General features: G+C 48.2%; 4 protein-coding genes across 8 annotated transcripts in view; 2 read left to right on the forward strand and 2 right to left on the reverse strand.

Moving 5' to 3' along the window:
* Positions 1-507: 507 nt before the first annotated feature.
* acads (acyl-CoA dehydrogenase short chain) lies at positions 508-5,106 on the reverse strand. The gene is made up of 10 exons (XM_046375543.1): positions 4,951-5,106; positions 3,919-4,079; positions 3,574-3,723; positions 3,380-3,491; positions 2,829-2,980; positions 2,557-2,727; positions 2,332-2,469; positions 1,850-1,945; positions 1,714-1,770; positions 508-1,627 (listed from the first exon to the last, which is right to left on the reverse strand). Exons 1-10 carry the CDS (start codon positions 4,976-4,978, stop codon positions 1,475-1,477), a joined length of 1,218 nt encoding a protein of 405 aa, XP_046231499.1. The 5' UTR covers positions 4,979-5,106; the 3' UTR covers positions 508-1,474.
* An 852-nt stretch (positions 5,107-5,958) lies between these two features.
* On the forward strand, positions 5,959-13,066 carry cryba4 (crystallin, beta A4). 4 transcript variants are annotated; one of them, XM_046375550.1, is made up of 8 exons: positions 7,712-7,840; positions 8,476-8,607; positions 10,962-11,120; positions 11,633-11,676; positions 11,863-11,981; positions 12,108-12,249; positions 12,356-12,498; positions 12,676-13,066. In XM_046375550.1, the coding sequence occupies exons 4-8, from the start codon at positions 11,638-11,640 to the stop codon at positions 12,821-12,823; spliced, it is 591 nt and encodes a 196-aa protein (XP_046231506.1). In that variant the 5' UTR covers positions 7,712-7,840; positions 8,476-8,607; positions 10,962-11,120; positions 11,633-11,637; the 3' UTR covers positions 12,824-13,066. The 4 variants fall into 4 exon arrangements, with proteins under 4 accessions (XP_046231507.1, XP_046231505.1, XP_046231504.1 ...); XM_046375551.1 differs by lacking the exons at positions 7,712-7,840; positions 8,476-8,607 and adding an exon at positions 5,959-6,096; XM_046375549.1 differs by lacking the exons at positions 7,712-7,840; positions 8,476-8,607 and adding an exon at positions 6,031-6,159.
* crybb1 (crystallin, beta B1) lies at positions 5,962-10,032 on the reverse strand. Of its 2 annotated transcripts, XM_046375545.1 has the most exons (6): positions 8,975-10,032; positions 8,484-8,627; positions 7,901-8,019; positions 7,638-7,770; positions 6,977-7,119; positions 5,962-6,139 (listed from the first exon to the last, which is right to left on the reverse strand). In XM_046375545.1, the coding sequence occupies exons 2-6, from the start codon at positions 8,604-8,606 to the stop codon at positions 5,962-5,964; spliced, it is 696 nt and encodes a 231-aa protein (XP_046231501.1). In that variant the 5' UTR covers positions 8,607-8,627; positions 8,975-10,032. The 2 variants fall into 2 exon arrangements, with proteins under 2 accessions (XP_046231501.1, XP_046231502.1); XM_046375546.1 differs by lacking the exon at positions 8,975-10,032 and having other exon boundaries at positions 8,484-8,720.
* Positions 13,067-14,452: 1,386 nt separating the features above from the next.
* The window catches only part of grk3 (G protein-coupled receptor kinase 3), a 45,448-nt gene continuing 40,820 nt past the window's right edge, over positions 14,453-19,080 (forward strand). Inside the window, exon 1 of the mRNA XM_046375541.1 lies at positions 14,453-17,205. Coding sequence (XP_046231497.1) covers positions 17,093-17,205 — 113 coding nt within the window. The 5' untranslated portion in view covers positions 14,453-17,092. The remainder of the gene's footprint in view (positions 17,206-19,080) is intronic.

Below are 19,080 nucleotides of genomic sequence, written 5' to 3' on the forward strand. Positions count from 1 at the left end.
AGGACTGCGGTTCACACACCCTGACCGAGCAGCAAACGAGCGGTCGAACAATGCAGCCGGCGGACTTCATCGCCATCAGCACAATCAGCAGCAGGAAGCCTGGCCCAGATCTGGACCAGTGGAGCAATCAGTGCCCTCACGAGGGTAAACAAGCACAGCACCCAAACACCGAGACGAGGAGGGAGGGTTTGGTCTCACCGAGTTCAGGAGGGCCTGCACGTCACCCACAGCTTCGTCCCGCTTCACGCTTCTCAGACGCCACCTGGCTAAAAGACTTTACAGGCCGAGACTTAAGGTTTCACCTCCTTCACTGCATTCTCAGGACGTCTGTCACAAATGCCTGGAGAGGAAACAGAAAAAGGGTCACTTGTGTGTTCTGCATCTGAACCCAAACTTAAAAAATAAGAAGCAGCTTCCTTCAGAGGTTACCTGCTTACTCTACAGAAAGCTCCCTTCTGGCCCTCACACCCAGGCCATCAAACCAACAAAGAAATCAGACACTAAAAGTACTTTCATTGTGTTTTTATTGTCATCTGCACACAATAAATTACAGTAAAATATGTACAAAATATTGAGGCACGAGAGGTCCGAGAGATCCGACACAAACAAAGAAACAGAATGTGTTTCATTCCAGCCGGTCAGTGTTTTCAAACCCAAACTGCTTTGACTTTCTTTAGATTTTATTTATATTATTATAAACTGTCATCCAGAGCATCACCTGAGTGTCACTGTGTGTGCGTACGTTTAGTTAACGAGTGTGGAACCATGTGTGAAGCTGAAGTGGGTCAGGACCAGTGAAGGCACAGCGTCGCCCTCTGCTGGTCAAACAAACGGAAGACTGGGAGACAGTCAGGACAAACAGATCATAAAGGCTCAATTCACTCAAAACACGGTGTGTTGACAAGGTAACGCTCCTGTCGCTCTGTCATGTTCTGATGAAGATAAACTAATGCTGAACTGCTGATGTTGTTGTTACTTTACCATCACAAAACAAATCGTCTTCCTTCCACGACTTCTACACAGATTATTGGGCGTTTAAACAGCTCAGATGTTCAGCGGAACTCCAGGTGTGCAGGTTAAAGCCTCTAGAGGGCGCTGTGCGACGTCTGCCCACCAGTCTCGTTTCTGTCTTCTGTTTCTACTTACGAACCAGAACAATTTGGTTAAACGTCACCTCTAAACATCAGCTTTCGATACATTAATCAGCTGGCTCTTTGACACGTTGGCCGTCAGCAGAGGTGTCACAGGTAAAATGACCCTTTAAACTGGCAGCACGCCGACGTCCTCTTAAGGCAGCGGAGTTCGAGGTTATTTATCTTACAGTGTAGAAGACAAATGGAGGTAAACGAAGCCATAAAAATCACGTGAATCACTTATGGAGTTCTGAATTGTCTCATATTAAAGTCCTTATTTTCTGATGTGAATCCGATTCCAGATCTGTGATCATACGTCCATACTGTACCAATCAGCGAGTCTATGACTGGTATTCCTTCAGTACCTGACTGGCAATAACCAGCCTCTGGATCTCACTGGTGCCCTCGTAGATCTCCGTGATGCGAGCGTCGCGGTAGTGCCGCTCGGCCGGCATGTCCGACACGTAACCCATCCCGCCCAGAACCTGGATCGCCTGGCGTGAGGTGCAAACAGAGGAAATGAAAGAAGTCGTCATGAAAGTTTCTTCCGTTTGTCTTCTGTTTGTCGTCGGTTTCTTACCTGATGGGAGCAGTACGTGGCGGCTTCAGACGCTGCTAGTTTGGCCATGGCGGCTTCCTGCAGGAAAACACAGGCGGTTAGTGAACGTCACGCAGCGAAAAATGGCAGCGTATTTCAGTCAGGGGCGGGCGAGCACCTTGGTGAAGGGTTTCTTTGAGTCTCGGAGAAGCGCAGCCTTCCAGGTGAGCAGGCGGGCGCCCTCTATCGCCACAGCCATGTCGGCCAGTTTGAACTGAACAACGGGAAAAATACTCAAAGTCACTCACGACATTCAGGAAGCTCAGCAGGATGTTTGTCATCAGACGCCACCTGCTGAGTCCTCAGAAAAACGAGCTCCTGACGGAAAATTCAACACATCCTCGAAACCTGTAACAGCTTTGGTGCACGACTTGCTGACTTCATACAGACTGAAATACGGTGGATAAAAGTAAAGTTAGGTTGATGGTCAGAAACGTTAATTTACTTATTGCATATTAAGCTTTTGCTCACATGTAATTTTAGGTTGTGATCGTTCTGTCTATGCAGAGTCATCCAAGTATGTAATAACGTCCCAGTGTCTCCACGTCTCAGACACGTCCACAGCCACAGTGACGTGTGACTGATCCCAGGTCAGGTTACCTGTATGGCCTGCAGCTTGCTGATGGGGGCTCCGAATGCGCTGCGTTTGTGTGCGTAGTCTGCAGCACAGTCCAGGGACGCCTGAGCGATACCCAGTGCCTGAGAGGCGATGCCGATGCGTCCGCTGTCAAGGGTTTGCTGAGTGAGGCAGAGAAACAGAAAGTTAAACCAAGACTTCAGTCCTCTGCAGCAGAAATCGAGCTGTCAGTTTCTTGCTGAACGTACCATGGCGATCTTGAATCCGGCACCGCGAGGGCCCAGCATGCTGGCCAGCGGGACCCTGCAGTCCTCCAGGATGATGTTAGCAGTGGACGAGGCTCTGATGCCCAGCTTATCTTCCTTCTTCCCCAGAGAAAGCCCTGGGTGTGGCATGGGGACCAGGAAGGCACTGATACCCTGCAGGCAAGAAGCAGGGAACAGGAAGCACAAAAGTGAGGGAGGTTGGAAGAGTCCACTCTGATTCTGTACGAGGTGAGCACTGAAAACCTGCGCCATGCCTTGTGTTTGAGCTTCCTGTCTGTGGTGGCGAACACGACGGTGGCTGAGGCGTCCCAGCTGTTGGTGATCCAGGCTTTGGTTCCGTTCAGCACCCACTCATCCCCCTCCTGACGCGCTGTGGTGGAGGCTGCGCCCGCATCGCTGCCATTACCTGCAAACCAGAGGAACAGGTGTGGATTCACACCAGGTTCAGCTGGGTGGAGCCGCATCTAAGAGCCTGCAGGGCTTTGTTATCACAACCAAAACTTTCAGCTTATCAGCTTTAATATCTGCTGTTTCGATCCAAAATGAACAGTACACCTGAAAATTACCAACAGCGTGGAGGTGAGTGGATAACGACTGAATTTCCAGTTTTGGGTGAACTGCTCCTTTAAAGCAGATTTAACGTAGGTTGGTTTTGTATTCATTCAGGTACTTGACGATAACTGCTGCTCTTCTCCAACTTTGTTTACTGTCGTACAAACAACACTTTGAACACATCACGCCTCGATAACGAATCGACAGGCTTCAGAGACGTGCACAGACGCGTGCCAGACATCGCCACGGTTACCTGGCTCGCTGAGGGCGAAACAGCCCACCTTCTCTCCGCTGGTGAACGGCGTGATCCACTGCTGTTTTTGTTCTTCTGTGCCAAACTTCAGGACTGGTCCAATGTAGAGAGACTGAGACACCAGAACAGGTGAATACCACATATATGATACCACACCTGTTATATTCACACACGTGCTGACGGGCTGCACTCACGTTGTTAACGGAGACCACGACTCCAGTGCTGGCGCAGCCTCTGCTGATTTCCTCCATCGCCACAGAGTACGCCAGATAGTCCATCCCAGCTCCACCCAGCTCCTCGGGTACCTCCATGGCCATCACCCCCATCGCCCCCAGCTCCTGAATCTGGAAAGATAGTCGTGCGTTTGACTCCTTAAACTGTTAATCACTGATTTTCTGGCCAGCTGGGGGCCTGTTCAACCATCTCGCTGGCTCCTTTCTTGGCCTGCTGAACACTGGATCGCAACAATAAAAATGGGATCAAATGTCAGCTCATGAGTCCCTTTCAAAGCATCCCGTTGTGCAGCTCTGTGCGAGTACCTGTTTGGCAGGGTAAGAATGCTCTTTGTCTAGTTTGCCAGCGATGGGGATCAGTTCCCTGTCGGCGTAGTCTCTGCAGGTCTGTCGCAGAATCTGATGGGTCTCTGGCAGCTCCGCCAGCTGAGTCAGACTTCGACAACCACTGAGACACAAGCCAAGAGCTGAGGGACAGAGACACGGAGAGATTTCAATACGTGGCACCATGGGCGACTATGTTAGGCAGGGGTCCAGACCCAAATATCCTAACAACAATTAGATGGACTGTCGTTTTATACATTATATGAATATATCTGATTTAATAAAACACAACCTGGGACCAAAGTAAAGTTTTGAATGCAGTACGTATACCTGTAATGGAGTATTTTCAGAGTGTGGTGTTAATATTTTTACTTGAGTCTGAATAATGTTTCCACCACAGTCATCAAGTTGTTTAGCGCGGTTATTAGCTGTACTTCCCTGCGGTCATTGTGTTCCGCTGCTGCTCCCGGTCAGTGAAGGCAGCACCAGCTCGTAAGCTTTACGTTATTTAGGTGAAAGGTTAACCTCACCATCAGTCACCTTCGTCCCAGTCTGAGAAGCTAAATAATAAAACCGAAACCCTCGAGGAAACAAGCAAAGCTGCTGAACTGTTCGGCAACAAGTTGAGTTATTTCTCTTCACTGAAAAAGTCTGTTTTAAGCGACTGATTCCGGCTAACCGGCTAACTTGAAACCCCATTTAGCCGAGAAGCTAACTGTCCGAAGCAGGTTTACCGCTTTGTGTTTGTTATCCGCCGTTTCTCGTGTCGCTGAACTGCGTTGTCAGAGCTGTCAACATTTAAGTCTTTGCTGCCAGTTACGGTGTCGCATGATGAACTGAGACAGGTCAGTTTCAGGTCAGGTACTGGTTACGTAGCAAGCTAACTGCAACAAGCTAACTGGCTTTGCTGTAGCTTTACGATATTTCCAATGCCTGCACACACAACACATTTAATCAAAGTCTGAATTGTCTTCCATGGCCAAGCAGTGTCTCCTTTTTTCTTAATGAACCCACCTCTCCTTGCTTTGAAAAGCGCAGCCATGTTTCCTCCTCTCAGTGTGATGTTCAATCGCTCAGTGAGTGTTTTTGTAATCAGGCGTGCTGTTGCCTTTACGTGCTGTGGGAATTATGACAATTACGAAGCAGCGTCCTCCGAGGCCATCAGACGAAGATATAAAGAAGTTGAGTGTTTTACTGATCAATGCCTAATGGATTATATATATGTTAATGATCAAATCAGGTGAATCTTCTCCATTTCATTCCATTCCATTCAGTTTACGTCCCTTAAGCCGTTAGTGCGTCCTGTGTTGCTGTTTGGTGTTCGGTTTGCCTAAACACAAACGTGAAGTCATTTTCAAAATTGGTCAAACCATCAAAAATTAGTTTTCCTGTCACACGCCATTTAGTCTTTGGACAAATATGGTAGAAAATATCTTTGAGTAAGCAACGAAAGTGTATAAAACTTCAGACCTTTGCTTTTTGCGACCTTTCAGTTAAAGAAAGTAGCAAAGAACGAGACTTTTTGATTATAAGCCTAAACCACGAGTCACTGTGTAATAATTTTAGCTAAAAATGTCCCACAAAAATAATTTTGTCATACCAAAGAAAATTAAAAACAGCCTGCACAGCTTGCAGTCTACAACAGCCACACTTCAGGTCCCTCAGGTGTGATCTCAGGTCTGCATTTGGAGACGAAAATAAATAAAAACACATTAAGGTCATAATAAACCACCTTCACACCATTAATCCCCGTACAGATAATATCCAAACATTATTTTTCTGTGGAAAGAATAAAGGTATTCCAGCCAGGGAGGTTTCAGGTTTTTCACAACATGTTTATTTTTTAGCACCATAAAAAGTCAGTTAAGGTTGTCCCGTGTATCTGCTCTCATTCTGTCTTTCCTTCGGGATGGAGCGATGATGGTGGAGATTTAGGAAAGGACTGGAGACTGGGGGCGTTTGGAGAAATAAAAAGCTGAGAGGGCTGCGTGGCTACGGCAGCACCAGGCGGTCAGCAGGTGTCGTTCACTTGCTGGCGGAGGTGAAGGTGAAGCATCCTCTCTGGTGGAACTGCATGTCCCTGATACGACGCATGGACTGGATCTGGGGCTGGAAGGCGCAGAAGTCGTTGTAGTGTCTGTAGTCACCGCACTCAAACAGGTACTGGTAGCCTCTGTATCCAGGGTACTGGTAACCCACCCACCTGAGAGACACGTGGGGAAGGTGAGCAGAGTTAAGGCCACTTTGAATCCCATAGTCTGTAAGAGTCTCTCTGTACTGGCTCTGTTGACATTATGTTTACGTGCTGGTATCAGCGAGTATTCCTGTAAACTTTATCACGTCATTACTGTGTTCTTTTCACATTATAGGATTTCTGAATACTTTGAATACATGGTTTTCATTAAGGAGCTTCCAGGTCCCAGGAGGTTTAGTGGTCACTGAGGAAGTTCTAAGGAAGATTGAGGATGTTGTCGGGGCTTCCTAAAGAGATGCTAGTGGCTCCAAGAATCAGTTCTAGTATTCCCTATGAAGGTTCTAGAAGTTCAGGAGGTGTCATGGTCATCTCCTGGACCTTAAAGAGGTTCTAGTGGCCACTGAGGAGGTCTCAGGGATCCCTCAGAGGAGGGTTAACCCTCTAGTGGTATTTTAGGAGACTCTGACAGTCAGTAAGGGTTCCAGGTCTCACTGAGGGCTTTCTGGAGGTTACACAGGGTTCTTTAAAGAAGTTATGGTGGTCACTGAGGAGGCTCTAGAGCTGCCCTGGAGGCTCCAGCCTGAGTGAGTCAGTGTGTATTTCACTGTGAGACTTGGACAACATAGAAATGTGAAGAAACAGTGCAGGCTAAAAATACATATTTGTTGACAAAGTGAACAGCAGGCGGTCAGCTTCGGACCTTGTGATGACGTGTCATGCTGCGTTTTATGAACAGCTGCATTGTAGTGTAACTCTGGAGGCTTCCTGTGAAGCTGCGTCCAAAACAACATTTACAATACGGAGCCTCCACTTGGTGTATGTTTCTCATGGTTTGTGTGCACTCACGCTCCTCCTGGCACCCTCACGCTGCCCACTCTGTCACAGAAGCCATGCGCCCACAGGGTGGGCACATCGTCCTCCTGGATCTCCATCTTGTTGCCCTTGAAGTCAGAGAGCTCGTACAGGCAGATCTTGTGCTCCATGCTGTCCTGCAGGGGGAAAAGTGTGTGTTCCATCAGCTACATGTGAGTGACTTCCACTCCTGTTTTTGTGCGATGGCTGGCAGCAACATCACATTTAATGTTAATGACATTTCACGATCCAGTGACTTTTCTTCTAGCGCCACCATCAGGTCAAACTTAAAACTTCAGCTCATGAATGAATGAAGGCTTCCTGTCAGCCTCAGTCACATAAGGCGACTTTAAAGTGTCCTTGAAAGGCCACCGTACACAGGTTGAATCTTTGCTGTGTTCAAACCAAACATTTTTGGATCTAAGAACAGTAAAGTTGTCTCTAGAGTCTAAACAGTGAGCCCACACAGAAAGTTAATCAGGAACTATCAGGCCTGGTCAGGAAGATATTTGAACATCCCACCTGGGCTCTAAGAAACTGTAATGGGCAAAATCTCATGATATTTTAAAAAAGTTTGTGTTTGTTTTGTATAATCACTCTTGCCGTCCGCCTCTCCTCATGCATGCGTACGGTCTCGTGTGGCTGTTAAACGCACCATGCGGATGGGCCTGAGGGACATGAGGCAGTCGCTGCGGTAGGAGTTGCTCCAGGTATCCCAGCGAGGATACTCTCCCTTCTCCAGGATGAACATCTCCCCACGGAAGTTAGTCTGCTCAAAGGCAACAAAGCTGGAGAGGGGGGTCCGCCAGGCACAGAGGGGGCACAAGATGGGAGAGGACAGGAGAGAGGAATTAGAAGGTGAGCGAGTGGGAGGAGTCCGTCTGCGGCTGCTTGAATCAGGTCTGTGTGTCCACTTACGGGCCGCACTCCACAATGATACTACGCACTCTGTCCATGCCACGGTCACACACGTTCATACACTCATTCTGGACCTCGATCATCCTGCCCTGGAAGTTCTCCTGGTCGAACAGCATGATCTGCACAGAGGAGATGTCACGTCAGATCACGTCCCAGCGGATGTCACTAACAAGCTAAAGGCTCCCAGGGTCAAACACCAACAGAACGAGGACAATAAGTGTGTTTGGGCTCGACAGAGAAAGTATTGTCCTTTTCACGCTGCTGTTCATTCTACTTTTCACTCCACTGCATGAGTGTGGCAGCTGCAGGTGTACTGGGTATGTTAAAGTATGTAAGCTGGTGTCATGTTAGCTTCCTGTTAGCTCTTTAAATACAAACAGCTTTAAACTAGATGAATAAATTAAAATAAAAGAAAACTAATTCACGCAGTATCAAGCAATGAAGACCTGGACCTCAGCACAGTGTGGCATCTAAAGAACCACTTTAAACTTGTCAGTGGCTCAGAGTGGTTTTCTTCAGGGGAAACTGACCCTTTTAACAAAAGATTGTGTTTCTGCTCATGTGTAACGCTGCAGTGACTCACTCTGTAGGATCCCATGCCAGGCTCGCCGGTCTTGGTGGCCTTGCTGGAGGCAGCTGGGGCTGGGGCTCCCTTGTCCTTGGCATCGGTGCCCTGGCTGGAGGCGGACTTGGCAGTCTGAGACATGGTGAGGGGCTTCAGGAGAGTCTGGGTGAGAGATGGAGGAAGACAAGGGGATGAACAGAAATAGAGGTGTAAACGGAAGTGACAGGGTGACAGAGGAGACAGTGAGAGGGACGGAGGAGTGAATGTGGCCCCGTCGAGGTGTTGACACTGTCACAGGGGTGGTAGGTAGGAATGTTTTTGGACTAAAGCACAAGTCTGCTGCTTATGTGGGAGGCTCATTTGGGCTTCTGTTTGGGCCTTTGGCCGGGCTGAGGGTGGTAAGCCTGGGTGTGGTGGGCAGGGAGTGGGCCCTGGCTCTGGGTGTGTGGTTGTGCCCCTGCACGGTGGTGGATGTTCTGGTGCGTATGTCTGCGTCCGTGTGTCCTTACCTGCGTTAGTTTAGCTTGCAGTGCCGTGTGAGGGAGGCTGGCTCGTGCTGGTCCCCTCAACCCTCGACCCAAGCTTTTATACTCTGGCAAAGGCCAAACGTAGAGGCTCACAGCACAATAGAAAGCCTCTCGTCATCACAGTTGGCCCGCGCCAAAGCCACCGGGTCATCGCATAGCCTGGAAACACCGCCGGCCCCTCTGGCTTGCCTGTAAGCATTTTACCATGAAAGGAAACCACTGAGCAGGGCATTTTTGTCATGTGTTGGGGTGGCAGGGCTGGAAGCTGTAGTTGCATGTAGAGAGGAGGAATGCAAAGGTCCAGAGGGCACAAAGAGGTAATCCCTCCTCTCTGTCACACACAGAAATACATGAACGCCAAGACTCGCTGACACTTTCACCCGAACCGCATCACTTCGTGGTTTTGAGGAGCCACACGGAGGAGTAAAATCCAGAAGACAATCAACAAACCCGCTTTGTTTTTACTCTGTAAACTTAACTGTGTTTGGTGCAGACCTGCAGGCGGGAAGCGGTTGGCCTAACAAACAGCCAGCCAGTTCAAAGGTAATAAAATAAAGCTAAAAGCTCCTGCAAAAGCCAGAAAGTAGCAGAGAAATTCAGTAGCGGGTGGTGCTGTAGGTTTAGTGACGTAGCTAAACACACGGCTGGTTGATGCACTGTTGGCAGTCACGAGTTTATAGCAACATAAACATGAATCCATGATTAATCACAGCTCCACCCTGTCGGCGAGGATCCCCCTGCACTGGTCTGGCGGTGAAAAAAGGTTTTTATCAATGATGATGTCAGTGATAATTCTTGGATTACAGCTGGATTAGAGGTGGATTATATCACCTCAACTGTGATTATTCCCACGATGGAAGCAGGATTATGTTATGTTTGGTGTGTGTGCAGATTAGGTGTGAACTAATCCCGCTCTGTAATCTGTGGTTCACACTGCGTTCTCTTCCTGGGCGTCAAACATCAATACTTTTTTAGTGGCATCTGAAATGTATCAATAACCAGCGATACCTTATGACTTCCTGTCTGCGCCTCTCGACATCTGTTGGTTCCCGCTGAAGACGTAAAGCTTTAAAAACTTCTCACCAGTACGCACTTTTGTTTATTTATTTTTATTTAAAGGATGTTTTTAATGGAGCTCTGTGGCACACAGGAAGAAGAACATCAGCCTCTGCTGTCAGTCAGCTCAGCCTGTTTAACAGCTGTGTTAGCTCAGGCAGCTAATCAGGCTGATTAACCTCCACACTGTTTGGTTGCTTCTGCTATGACACAGAATCACAAAAAATCAAAATATTGATCAAAATATCAATCGTTCAATCATCTGGTCTCAGGAAAGCAGACTCTTATTTTGAAGGAAACGTCCCCTCACAGGGTGACACACTCAGGTCAGACGTGTGTGACATAAATTACACCTGGGAGTAGCTGGAATACGGATTTAAATTCCTTTGGCCTCACAGGAAATAAAGCTGTTGTGTAGAAACTCCCGTACTTGCCTCTGCTGTCTTGTTTACGAGCAGCTGATTATGTAAGCAGTCACACACACACACACACACACACACACACACACACACAGACACACTGGCCAGCACAAACTCTGGTTAATCTCTTTCCAAATGTCAAATTTGTGCGACTTTAATGAGGATGAGTTTACGGATCACTTAGTTGTTAAAAGCAGAAAAAATCTGTCCATATTTTGATGAGCTAAAGACCGTTCGAATCATTTCTCAAGTAAAATTCTTCTAAATGTGAGGACGTGATGCTTTTCTTTGTCACACAGCAAACCAAATGTCTTTTCATTTAAATTTTAATTCATCAAAACACTCATTTGCTGAAGCCACAGAGGCAAACACAACATGTCGTCTGTCCTCGGCCCTCACGGTTTTCTCAGGGACCTTCTCTGGGTTTATGATTCTGTCTCCGTGTCCACCGCTCGGGGTGATAATGTGGCGTCTGCACTTCTGCCCGTCCACAGATTAACCGCGCTTTTGTCGGGGGGGACAAAGACAAGCCCCTCCCCGCTGCTGAGCCGGGGCTTTCAGCATGGCCCCTTGCCAGGGGAGGCTTTAAAAGGGTGGGGGCGCGTGGCTCCTCTCACTCTCACGGCAGGACAACCCAAGGGCATCAAAGCAAGGTGAGTCCCTGTCCCGAACCCAGCCAGCACAGCCAGGGTGGGCAGCGCAGCCAGGGTACAGCAGTCCCCACAACCCCCCCACCCATATCCACACTCACAAATCAATCCCAAACACAGGAGCCAGCCGGGCTCCAGGGCCCAGAGGCCGTCAGCGCGCCAAGCCGCTGAGATAAACAGTGGCGATGGTGGAAACCATCAGGGAGGAAATGGGCAGCAAATAAGATAAAGAGATAGACTGGGTGGGACAGCCAGGTCTGGACGAAGCCTCATTTTGGTGTTGAACTAAAAGCTTTTGCTGATTCTGACATGGAGGCCACTTTTTAAGCCTGTGGAGTCCACAGGGCTGCTCCTCTGCAGGCCACTCGGCACACACTGTGTGGCTGTCTTAACTTTCAGCCAGACTTTGGTGCTTAAGTTCAGTCGGGCTAATCTGTGTGTGCACAAAGTCCTCGTGTTGTTGTGATCTCTGCATGCACTGAACCTGTTCTCGCTTCTTTTCTCTGCCCTTCCAGACAAGATGACTCACCACTGCACCAAGTTCTCCGGCCACTGGAAGGTGAGTCTGCAGGTGGAAACGCATCACCTCAACTTCCCGCTTTATTTCCGAGCAATCAGAATTCATATGATGGTGCCTTTCTTTGTCACAATTCTGATGCTTAAACGGCTCGTCAGGGCACCAAAGTAACCCGTTGTGGTGCACCTTTAAACCATGTGAACTAAAGCGCTCTCGTGCTGTGCTCAGATCATTGTCTTCGATGAGGAGTGCTTCCAGGGCCGTCGCCACGAGTTCACCTCCGAGTGCTGCAACGTGATGGAGTTTGGCTTCGAGACCGTGCGCTCCCTCAGGGTGGAGAGCGGAGCGTGAGTATCCCCACAAAGAGCAGCCTGGCAGCCGCAGGAAAAGCAACAGAGAATGCAAAAGTGAAAGTGAGTGACAGGACGTTAGCAGGCTGACCGCAGAGCGACTCTCCCCTTGTTTCTCCTCAGCTGGGTGGGTTACGAGCACGCCTCCTACCAGGGCCAGCAGTTCGTGCTGGAGAGGGGAGAGTACCCCCAGTGCGATGCTTTCGGAGGCAGCAACGCCTACCACATCGAGAGGCTGACCTCCTTCAGGCCCATCGCCTGTGCCGTAAGCTCCACTCTTCTCCTCTGTGTTTCTCTGGACGTCACATGTGAAAGACAGGAAAAACGACTCATGTGCATTGTTTGCTCTTTGTTTTTTTTCCTCCCCGCAGAACCACAGAGAGTGTCGTATGACTATCTACGAGCGTGAGAACTTCCTGGGCCGTAAGGGTGAGCTTAGTGACGATTATCCCTCCCTCCAGGCCATGGGCTGGTGCAACAATGAAGTTGGCTCTCTCAGGATCCAGTCTGGAGCGTGAGTGTCCTCAGCTGCTTCCCTCTTCCCGCCATGTTGTTTTTATTCTTTTTTTTTTTTTTTTTTTTACTTTCAGTTCAAAAATAATCGTGGCCAGACTTTCACAACAGCAGCTCTTTGGCAACATTTCATCACTACTTCCTTCTCTCTCTCTCTCTCCCTGTGATTTCTCAACAGATTTGTGTGCTACCAGTATCCTGGTTACCGTGGATACCAGTACATCATGGAGTGTGATCGTCACTGCGGGGAGTTCAAACACTTCCGGGAGTTTGGCTCCCACTGCCAGACCCCTCAGATCCAGTCCATCCGCCGTATTCAGCAGTAACAGCTCACTCCAGACCCTCTCTCCCATGTGACCCCTCACCTTTGACCCCCTTTGACTCCCAGTGCTGAATAAACTGTCTTTCTTAAACCTGACTGACTTCCACCAACGTATCTGCTTCTCTGCTCTACACGTTCCACACTTTGATTCGTTTTTCTGAATTAGACTCCCACACAACCCACATGATGGTGTACAGAAGCGACCTGGTGTCAGTGTTTTGGCAATAAAGGTTGAGTTGGAAAAAACCAAAAACCTTGTAATGGATACGTGAGTTTATAGACTGTTGTACAGCAGCCTCACATGCATGAAGAGAAACGTCGCAAACGTGCGCAGCCAACACATTTCGTTAAAAAGAGCTGAAACGACCGACCGGGCGTCCATCTGTAACCGTTTCAAGGCCGTTGGAGTCAGTTAAGGAACGCAGACGCCAAACATTATTTGGTTCCAGCTGTTCAGATGTGAACATCTGTCTTATTTCTCTGCTTCGTATTGTTGTGAATTTCAAACTGTTGGGCTGATGGCTGCCGGCTGGACGAAATGAGACATCACTATCATTTGGTGCTGAACAGACGGAAAACAATCAATGGATAAAAGAAAATACTCATTAGTTGCAGCTGTTTTATGGTATTAAACTGTAGGAATTTACAAGCGTTTCAATATCACGTTTGACTCCTAAAAACAAAGAAATATCTTCCTGTGATGCCCAATCGCAGGTGGTCTCAAAAAGTGATTTTTTTCGTTGTTTCATGTGCATAAAATAAATTATAAGAAGAAAAAAATGTGACACAGATTAGATGAAAGCCTCTCCTGTAGAGTTAATCACCTGGTGACCCCTCTGATTCATCATGTGACCCCATTTTGGGCCCTGATAATCCGATCCAAAACGACTCTGAGCGGCTCAGTGCTGGAACATAAGTAATACACAAGTACAGTACTAAGGCGTACTTTTGAGGTACTTTTCCATTTCATGTGACGTCATGCACACAAAATTTGGAGCGATTTACTCAGAATATATGTTCACTTTTTAAAATTAGATGAAATCCGATAAAATCAGCTCCGTGTGGACCTGCTGTAACACTAAAATGCTCACGGTTACGCATCCTGTACTACCATGAACCATCGAGTACCACTTTGTTACTAATGAGCAGCTTAATGGCTTTTCTTGTCATTATTTCACACTCTGGCGTCGTTACCAGGCCTCTAACAGCTTCAGTCATCCTGTTATTTACTCAGAAATCATTTTGTCTAGAAAATATTATCCAAGTGATAGTCCAGACCCAAAGATATTCAGTCTACTATCTAATGGAACAAAGAAAAGCACTCATTTGCCATCATTTTGTCCTGACTTAAGTGATCGTTCGATTATCAAATTGAAGTTCGGTTAATCGGCCCAGCTTCCTCTTCCGCTGCTCTGTCGTGCTTCTTTCTGAATCTTAAAAGTGTACGATGTCAGCTGATCAAAATTACTTTCCTGTATGCTACCTGACTGTGCCGAGGCCCACTGCAGCTCCTCACAGTCGGCTCTGCTGCAGTGCATTGGGTGCAGTACCGCTGCTGGCCAGCGAGCGGCGCTGCGTTTCCACCGAAGCGCCACACGAGGTTCAGGCTATGGAGAATCACTTACTGTGTTGTGATATTAAACTGTCAGAGGCTGCTGCGTCGTGACTGATGTGAACAACAACTAATTTCATACTGACACAGGATGACAGGGACTATTCAATATGTTAATGTGCAGCTGCGAGCCCCCAGCCTTTACTTATCCCATTCAAACAGGCCTAAACGCGTCGCTCCTTCTCTTCAAGTACCCTCCTCTGGGAAATTTCCTGTACGCAAACTGGTCCTGTTATTCCCAGTAAGCGTCCTGAATCACCACCGTTAAACTGGTCCACCTCTGTAAAATGGGAATCCAGGGATATGAAACGAATAAGTAACGTTAGCCACACGCATAGCTCTACGGGCATTTCATTCCCGGCTCGCAAAACGCATTTCTTTGTGAAAATATCCAAATTACAACATATTTTCCTCTAAAAACAACGTTACTGCGGTCCAGCTCCAGCCAGCGGTGACCCGCTCCGGGTTTTACGAGCCTCTTCCCGCCGCAGTGGGAGGAAGTTGAACCACAAAGCAAGCAGTGCCACTGTGCTAGCAAAAACACTGAAAAATACATCGAAGAGGGACTTCAACTAAACATGTGCCATATTGGAGCTGGGAAACGAACAGCTTAATCGAGAGGAGCGGGGAGTATCGGCTGGCACGGGGGACTGAAGGCAGCGGACGGACTCTCGGCGTAGCTACTTAGCTGTTAACTAGCCGCCTGTGGGCTCCTTCAGCACGGATAGCCTGGGAGGCAGGAGTCGCTCGGGGCAGGCGGAGTGCGACGCTCGGCTCCCCTCGCTTAATTTGGAGATATCGACCCCCGTGTGGTCGATCTACGAGAGAAGCGCAGCAGCACCGCGTCGTGTTGGCTGTTTAACATCACCCAGGGCGGTCAACTGTGTCCTCTGCCCCGGTGTCTTATCGGTTGATCACAGTTGACGGCGACGAGGAAAAGTTCTCGCAGGAGCAAACTACCGCCGGCCAGCCGAGGCGATCTCCCAGCGCTCCCTCCCCCCTCCTCCACCATCAGCGTCACCATCAGCCCACAGTCGGTGGCTCTGTGCTGGATCTCCAGGCGAGGAGGGTCCCCCCCAACGCTCGGGGTAACTCAACAAGCAGCTATGGATTATCTTGTGCGACACCGTCCCTGTTTTTGAAGCCATCGGACTCTCGAAGAGCGCCGCTTTTTTCGGAGACGTTGCAAGACTTCCCCCAAGCCAGTTTCCTCGCAGCCGTTAGCTTAACGTTATTAAGTAAATCGCCGTCTGAAATCGAGCCAGTGTTACTGTTACTCTGCCAGCTAGTGACTCTGCTTGCTGCTGCCATCAGGGGCATTTTTATGCGGGTGCTCAAGTGAAATAACCCAAACTAGACGTACAGACTGATTAGTCACTCCACACTTTATCCGATAGTTAGCCCAGTGGCTAGCAGGTCTCATTTTGCTAGCTAGCGTGGTGGCTAACTAGCAGACGAACCCAAATATCGATATTGCCAGCAGGCTACAGCAAGTTAGCTTTCGGGCTTTGGTGTGGATTTGGCTTGTGATTAGTTAATCGCGCTCTCTCAATTGGATTCTGGTGCTAAACCCAATCGGGGTGTTGGACCACATCTTTTCGGACGACATTTCTTGTGAGTGACGAGCAGTTAGGGAGCATTTCTGCCTTCGTTACACAGGAAGCCAAGCCAGCATCGACGGCAACATAAACAGCAGCGGTGTGTTTTATGGTGCAAATCATGAGTCCTGGCTCATCTCTAACCTGTGCTGCTGTGCTTTCATTTGTGCCAATACGCGTGTGAGAGAAAAGCTGCAGTTTTTGGTGCACCAGCTGAGATATTAAGGACGACGGAGCAGCACCCTGATGGTACACATTTCAACCTGTCGTCGAGTGTCCTCCCTCGTTGATTTCCCTTTTTTCGGTGTCGCTGGTCGTTTGAGACGAAGCAAACCAGCTACACGTGTCCCTGTTTTATTAAGGTAAAGCTGCTTTTCTGCTGCCAAGGCACAGAAGGAGCCAGTCCCATCTCACTGTGCAGCCACTCCACTAAAATTAGAACATTTTTTCGACAGCACAGTGTTTACATTTTACGGAGAAAACCCTGAGACACATGCCGCACTGGAGACAAACCAGTCGTTTGGACACGTTTCCATCAAGAGGACCGGGAGAGTCCCCAGAGACTTGTAGGATTTGACAGCTGTCTCCAGATCCAGCATCTGGTGCATCTTACCTATCCGTGTGAGACATATCACATTACTATAAAGCGAGGAAGTGCTGGCCTCAAAAGGAGATCTCATCAGTCTGCATTGTTTCTGTCTCAAAGCGCCTGGTAAAGAAACGTGCATTTTTGCACTAAATGGGATTACAAGGACGGTGATCTAGCGGGCCTGGTGACTGTTAATCTCTCGAGCAGCCTGCCACCAAATGTCTCCCCTCCTGAATTTCCCCTTTTCTGTCACAACGATGGCAGTTTGAGGCGAAGTGAGCAGACTACCGCCGGAGACAACGACACCATTCCAGTCGATGGTCAGCCCTGCCGTCCGCTCAGCTGGCCCTGTCGCGCCCCTTGACGCTTGATGTTGGTCATATCTGGTGGAGGACACTGTTTTTTTAATTCCCTAAAACCAAACCCATCCCCAGCCCGGTTCTTTTATTGATTTGGTCGTCCCAGGGTCGAAAGATGGCGGACCTCGAAGCAGTGCTCGCCGATGTCAGTTATTTGATGGCGATGGAGAAGAGCAAATCTACTCCAGCGGCCCGGGCGAGTAAGAAAATCATCCTGCCTGAGCCCAGGTAACCACATTTACGCAGAGCCTTAATGTCGAGCCAGTTTGTGTTTGTTTGCCTGTCTAATGGATGGATGTTTTGTGCATGCTGTGCAGCCGTACAGGGAGATGGAGGCGTGCTTCCTCTCAAACCTGTGACTTAACTGTGCCAAGTGAAATAAGACTGAAGAGCTGAGATGTCTTCAGACATGCAGCAGCTTCATGGTTTCACCAAAACAGCCTCACAGACACTTAGTGTGCATGCTATTCCTCACCCTCAACTTAAATGGGAGTTATCCTGGTGTTTAGCTAAGCTGAAGTGACTAGCAGAGGCCAGGGCTGCAGGTTGTGATGCAGAATGTCATGATGTTGTCATTTTTGCAAACAAGTGTCCATGATGTCCTTTGTTCTGTTCCTCATCTGCTTGCCTGCCTGCCTGACAAACCAATCATGTTTTATGCAGCCACACATTTACTGATGCTGGTGTTGTGTTCGCTGTGTGAGCCCTTTGATGCAGTTGCACTCACAGTATGTGCAGCTCTTCATCCCTGCTCCTCAGTGCTGTTTGCAAAAAAGTGAGCCACCAAAAGTGATGAGACTACAGCTAAAATCTGATTTAAATAATCCACCCCCCTTCCTCCCTCCCACATCTACACATGCTGGCACATCTTTCTGTCCCTGCTACGCAGCTCGTCAGGGGCTTCACTGTCTCTTCACACCGGGTTTCAGGCCTGTAGTGTGTAGCTTGTTGAAGAGGATGTGGGTAAAATTTGGTTATTGAGATAGTTGACAGTGTGATCTGGGTTTAGTCAAATGATAACCACTGTGTGAAGAGCAGCAGCTCTTAGCCAGCAGTTGGTTTGCTGTCAGATTTAATTTGTGTTCATCTCGTTCACAGTCGTACACCTCGTACCTCACGTTCATTAAACACAAATGGGAAACTATTAGAGACACGCCCACATGCATGAACTTAGCCGCTCTACGTGGTGATGTCAGGGTGTTGATGTAGGTTTAACCATTATAGACCAACCAAGAGTGGCTTTTGGAGGAGGTCAGCTGTTCATTCACTTCCTGACCGGTCTTTGCAGATCAGCAGAAAATCCACACAGTTCATCACACACTCTAATGAATATGAGGCCTGCTGTTTTTTTCCAAGTGAAATGATATCATTAAAGGATATTTCATAGTAGGTAATTAAATGTGCTAGCCTAGATCAGTTGACATTCATGTATTTGAGTTGAGAATCATATAAAATCATTCATTACCTCCTGTACGTCATCTACCCATTCATCTGTCTTTTAAAGCTGAAATGTCCCGCCCTCTCGACAGGGAAAACGACTTCACCTCCAGTGCACGTGCAACACGAATCTTTACTCTTTTGGTTAACCCACGATGTATTTTTGATTTATGATCAACTGCACCAGTATTTTCTGCACATTTTAGCCCTGCTAACCGATGGTGACAGGTTTTTAAGTTGGTAGACGTAGGGTTTCCTTCCTTCAGTGACTGGTTTCGGTTTGTGTCAGTTTGGTATCAAAATGAACTTGTAGAAACTTATTTGATCCCGCCAAATCTTTCCTGCAAACGCTCTGTTGCATTTCATTTTTCTCATGTGAAAGTCCTGTTAATGCTAATGATAACGCCACCGGTGGTTCATGCGCTCATGTTCCCGACCTCGTTATGCTCTGCCTTCAGTGTCGAGTCCGAAATTCACAGTAAAAAGACGCCAGCTGAGCTTGATGTTTTTCGGCATACCAGCAACGGATTGAGTTTCAAAGTGTGGCCGTAGTAGCTGGTCCTTTCATTAGATATTGCTGTGGAGGAGGACTAGTATGTCCACTGGTGTGCCTTTGAGATCCTTAAAGGAATATTCCGCTGAAACACGTGTTTTCAGCACAATAAC

This window comes from Scatophagus argus, chromosome 20 (genome assembly GCF_020382885.2).
Source record: "Scatophagus argus isolate fScaArg1 chromosome 20, fScaArg1.pri, whole genome shotgun sequence".
NCBI lineage: Eukaryota > Metazoa > Chordata > Actinopteri > Scatophagidae > Scatophagus > Scatophagus argus.

Coding starts and splice junctions, on each gene's coding strand:
- acads (XM_046375543.1), bottom strand. CDS start 4,978: ATGGCTGCGCTTTTCAAAGCAAGGAGAG. Junction 3,724..3,918: donor ATTCTTACCCTGCCAAACAG/GTACTCGCACAG, acceptor CTATCTTTCCAG/ATTCAGGAGCTGGGGGCGAT. Junction 3,492..3,573: donor TCGTGGTCTCCGTTAACAAC/GTGAGTGCAGCC, acceptor CTGGTGTCTCAG/TCTCTCTACATTGGACCAGT.
- crybb1 (XM_046375545.1), bottom strand. CDS start 8,606: ATGTCTCAGACTGCCAAGTCCGCCTCCAGCCAGGGCACCGATGCCAAG. Junction 8,020..8,483: donor CTGGCATGGGATCCTACAGA/GTGAGTCACTGC, acceptor TCCTCTGTGCAG/ATCATGCTGTTCGACCAGGA. Junction 7,771..7,900: donor ATCATTGTGGAGTGCGGCCC/GTAAGTGGACAC, acceptor CCCCCTCTCCAG/CTTTGTTGCCTTTGAGCAGA.
- cryba4 (XM_046375551.1), top strand. CDS start 11,638: ATGACTCACCACTGCACCAAGTTCTCCGGCCACTGGAAG. Junction 11,677..11,862: donor AGTTCTCCGGCCACTGGAAG/GTGAGTCTGCAG, acceptor TGCTGTGCTCAG/ATCATTGTCTTCGATGAGGA. Junction 12,499..12,675: donor CTCAGGATCCAGTCTGGAGC/GTGAGTGTCCTC, acceptor ATTTCTCAACAG/ATTTGTGTGCTACCAGTATC.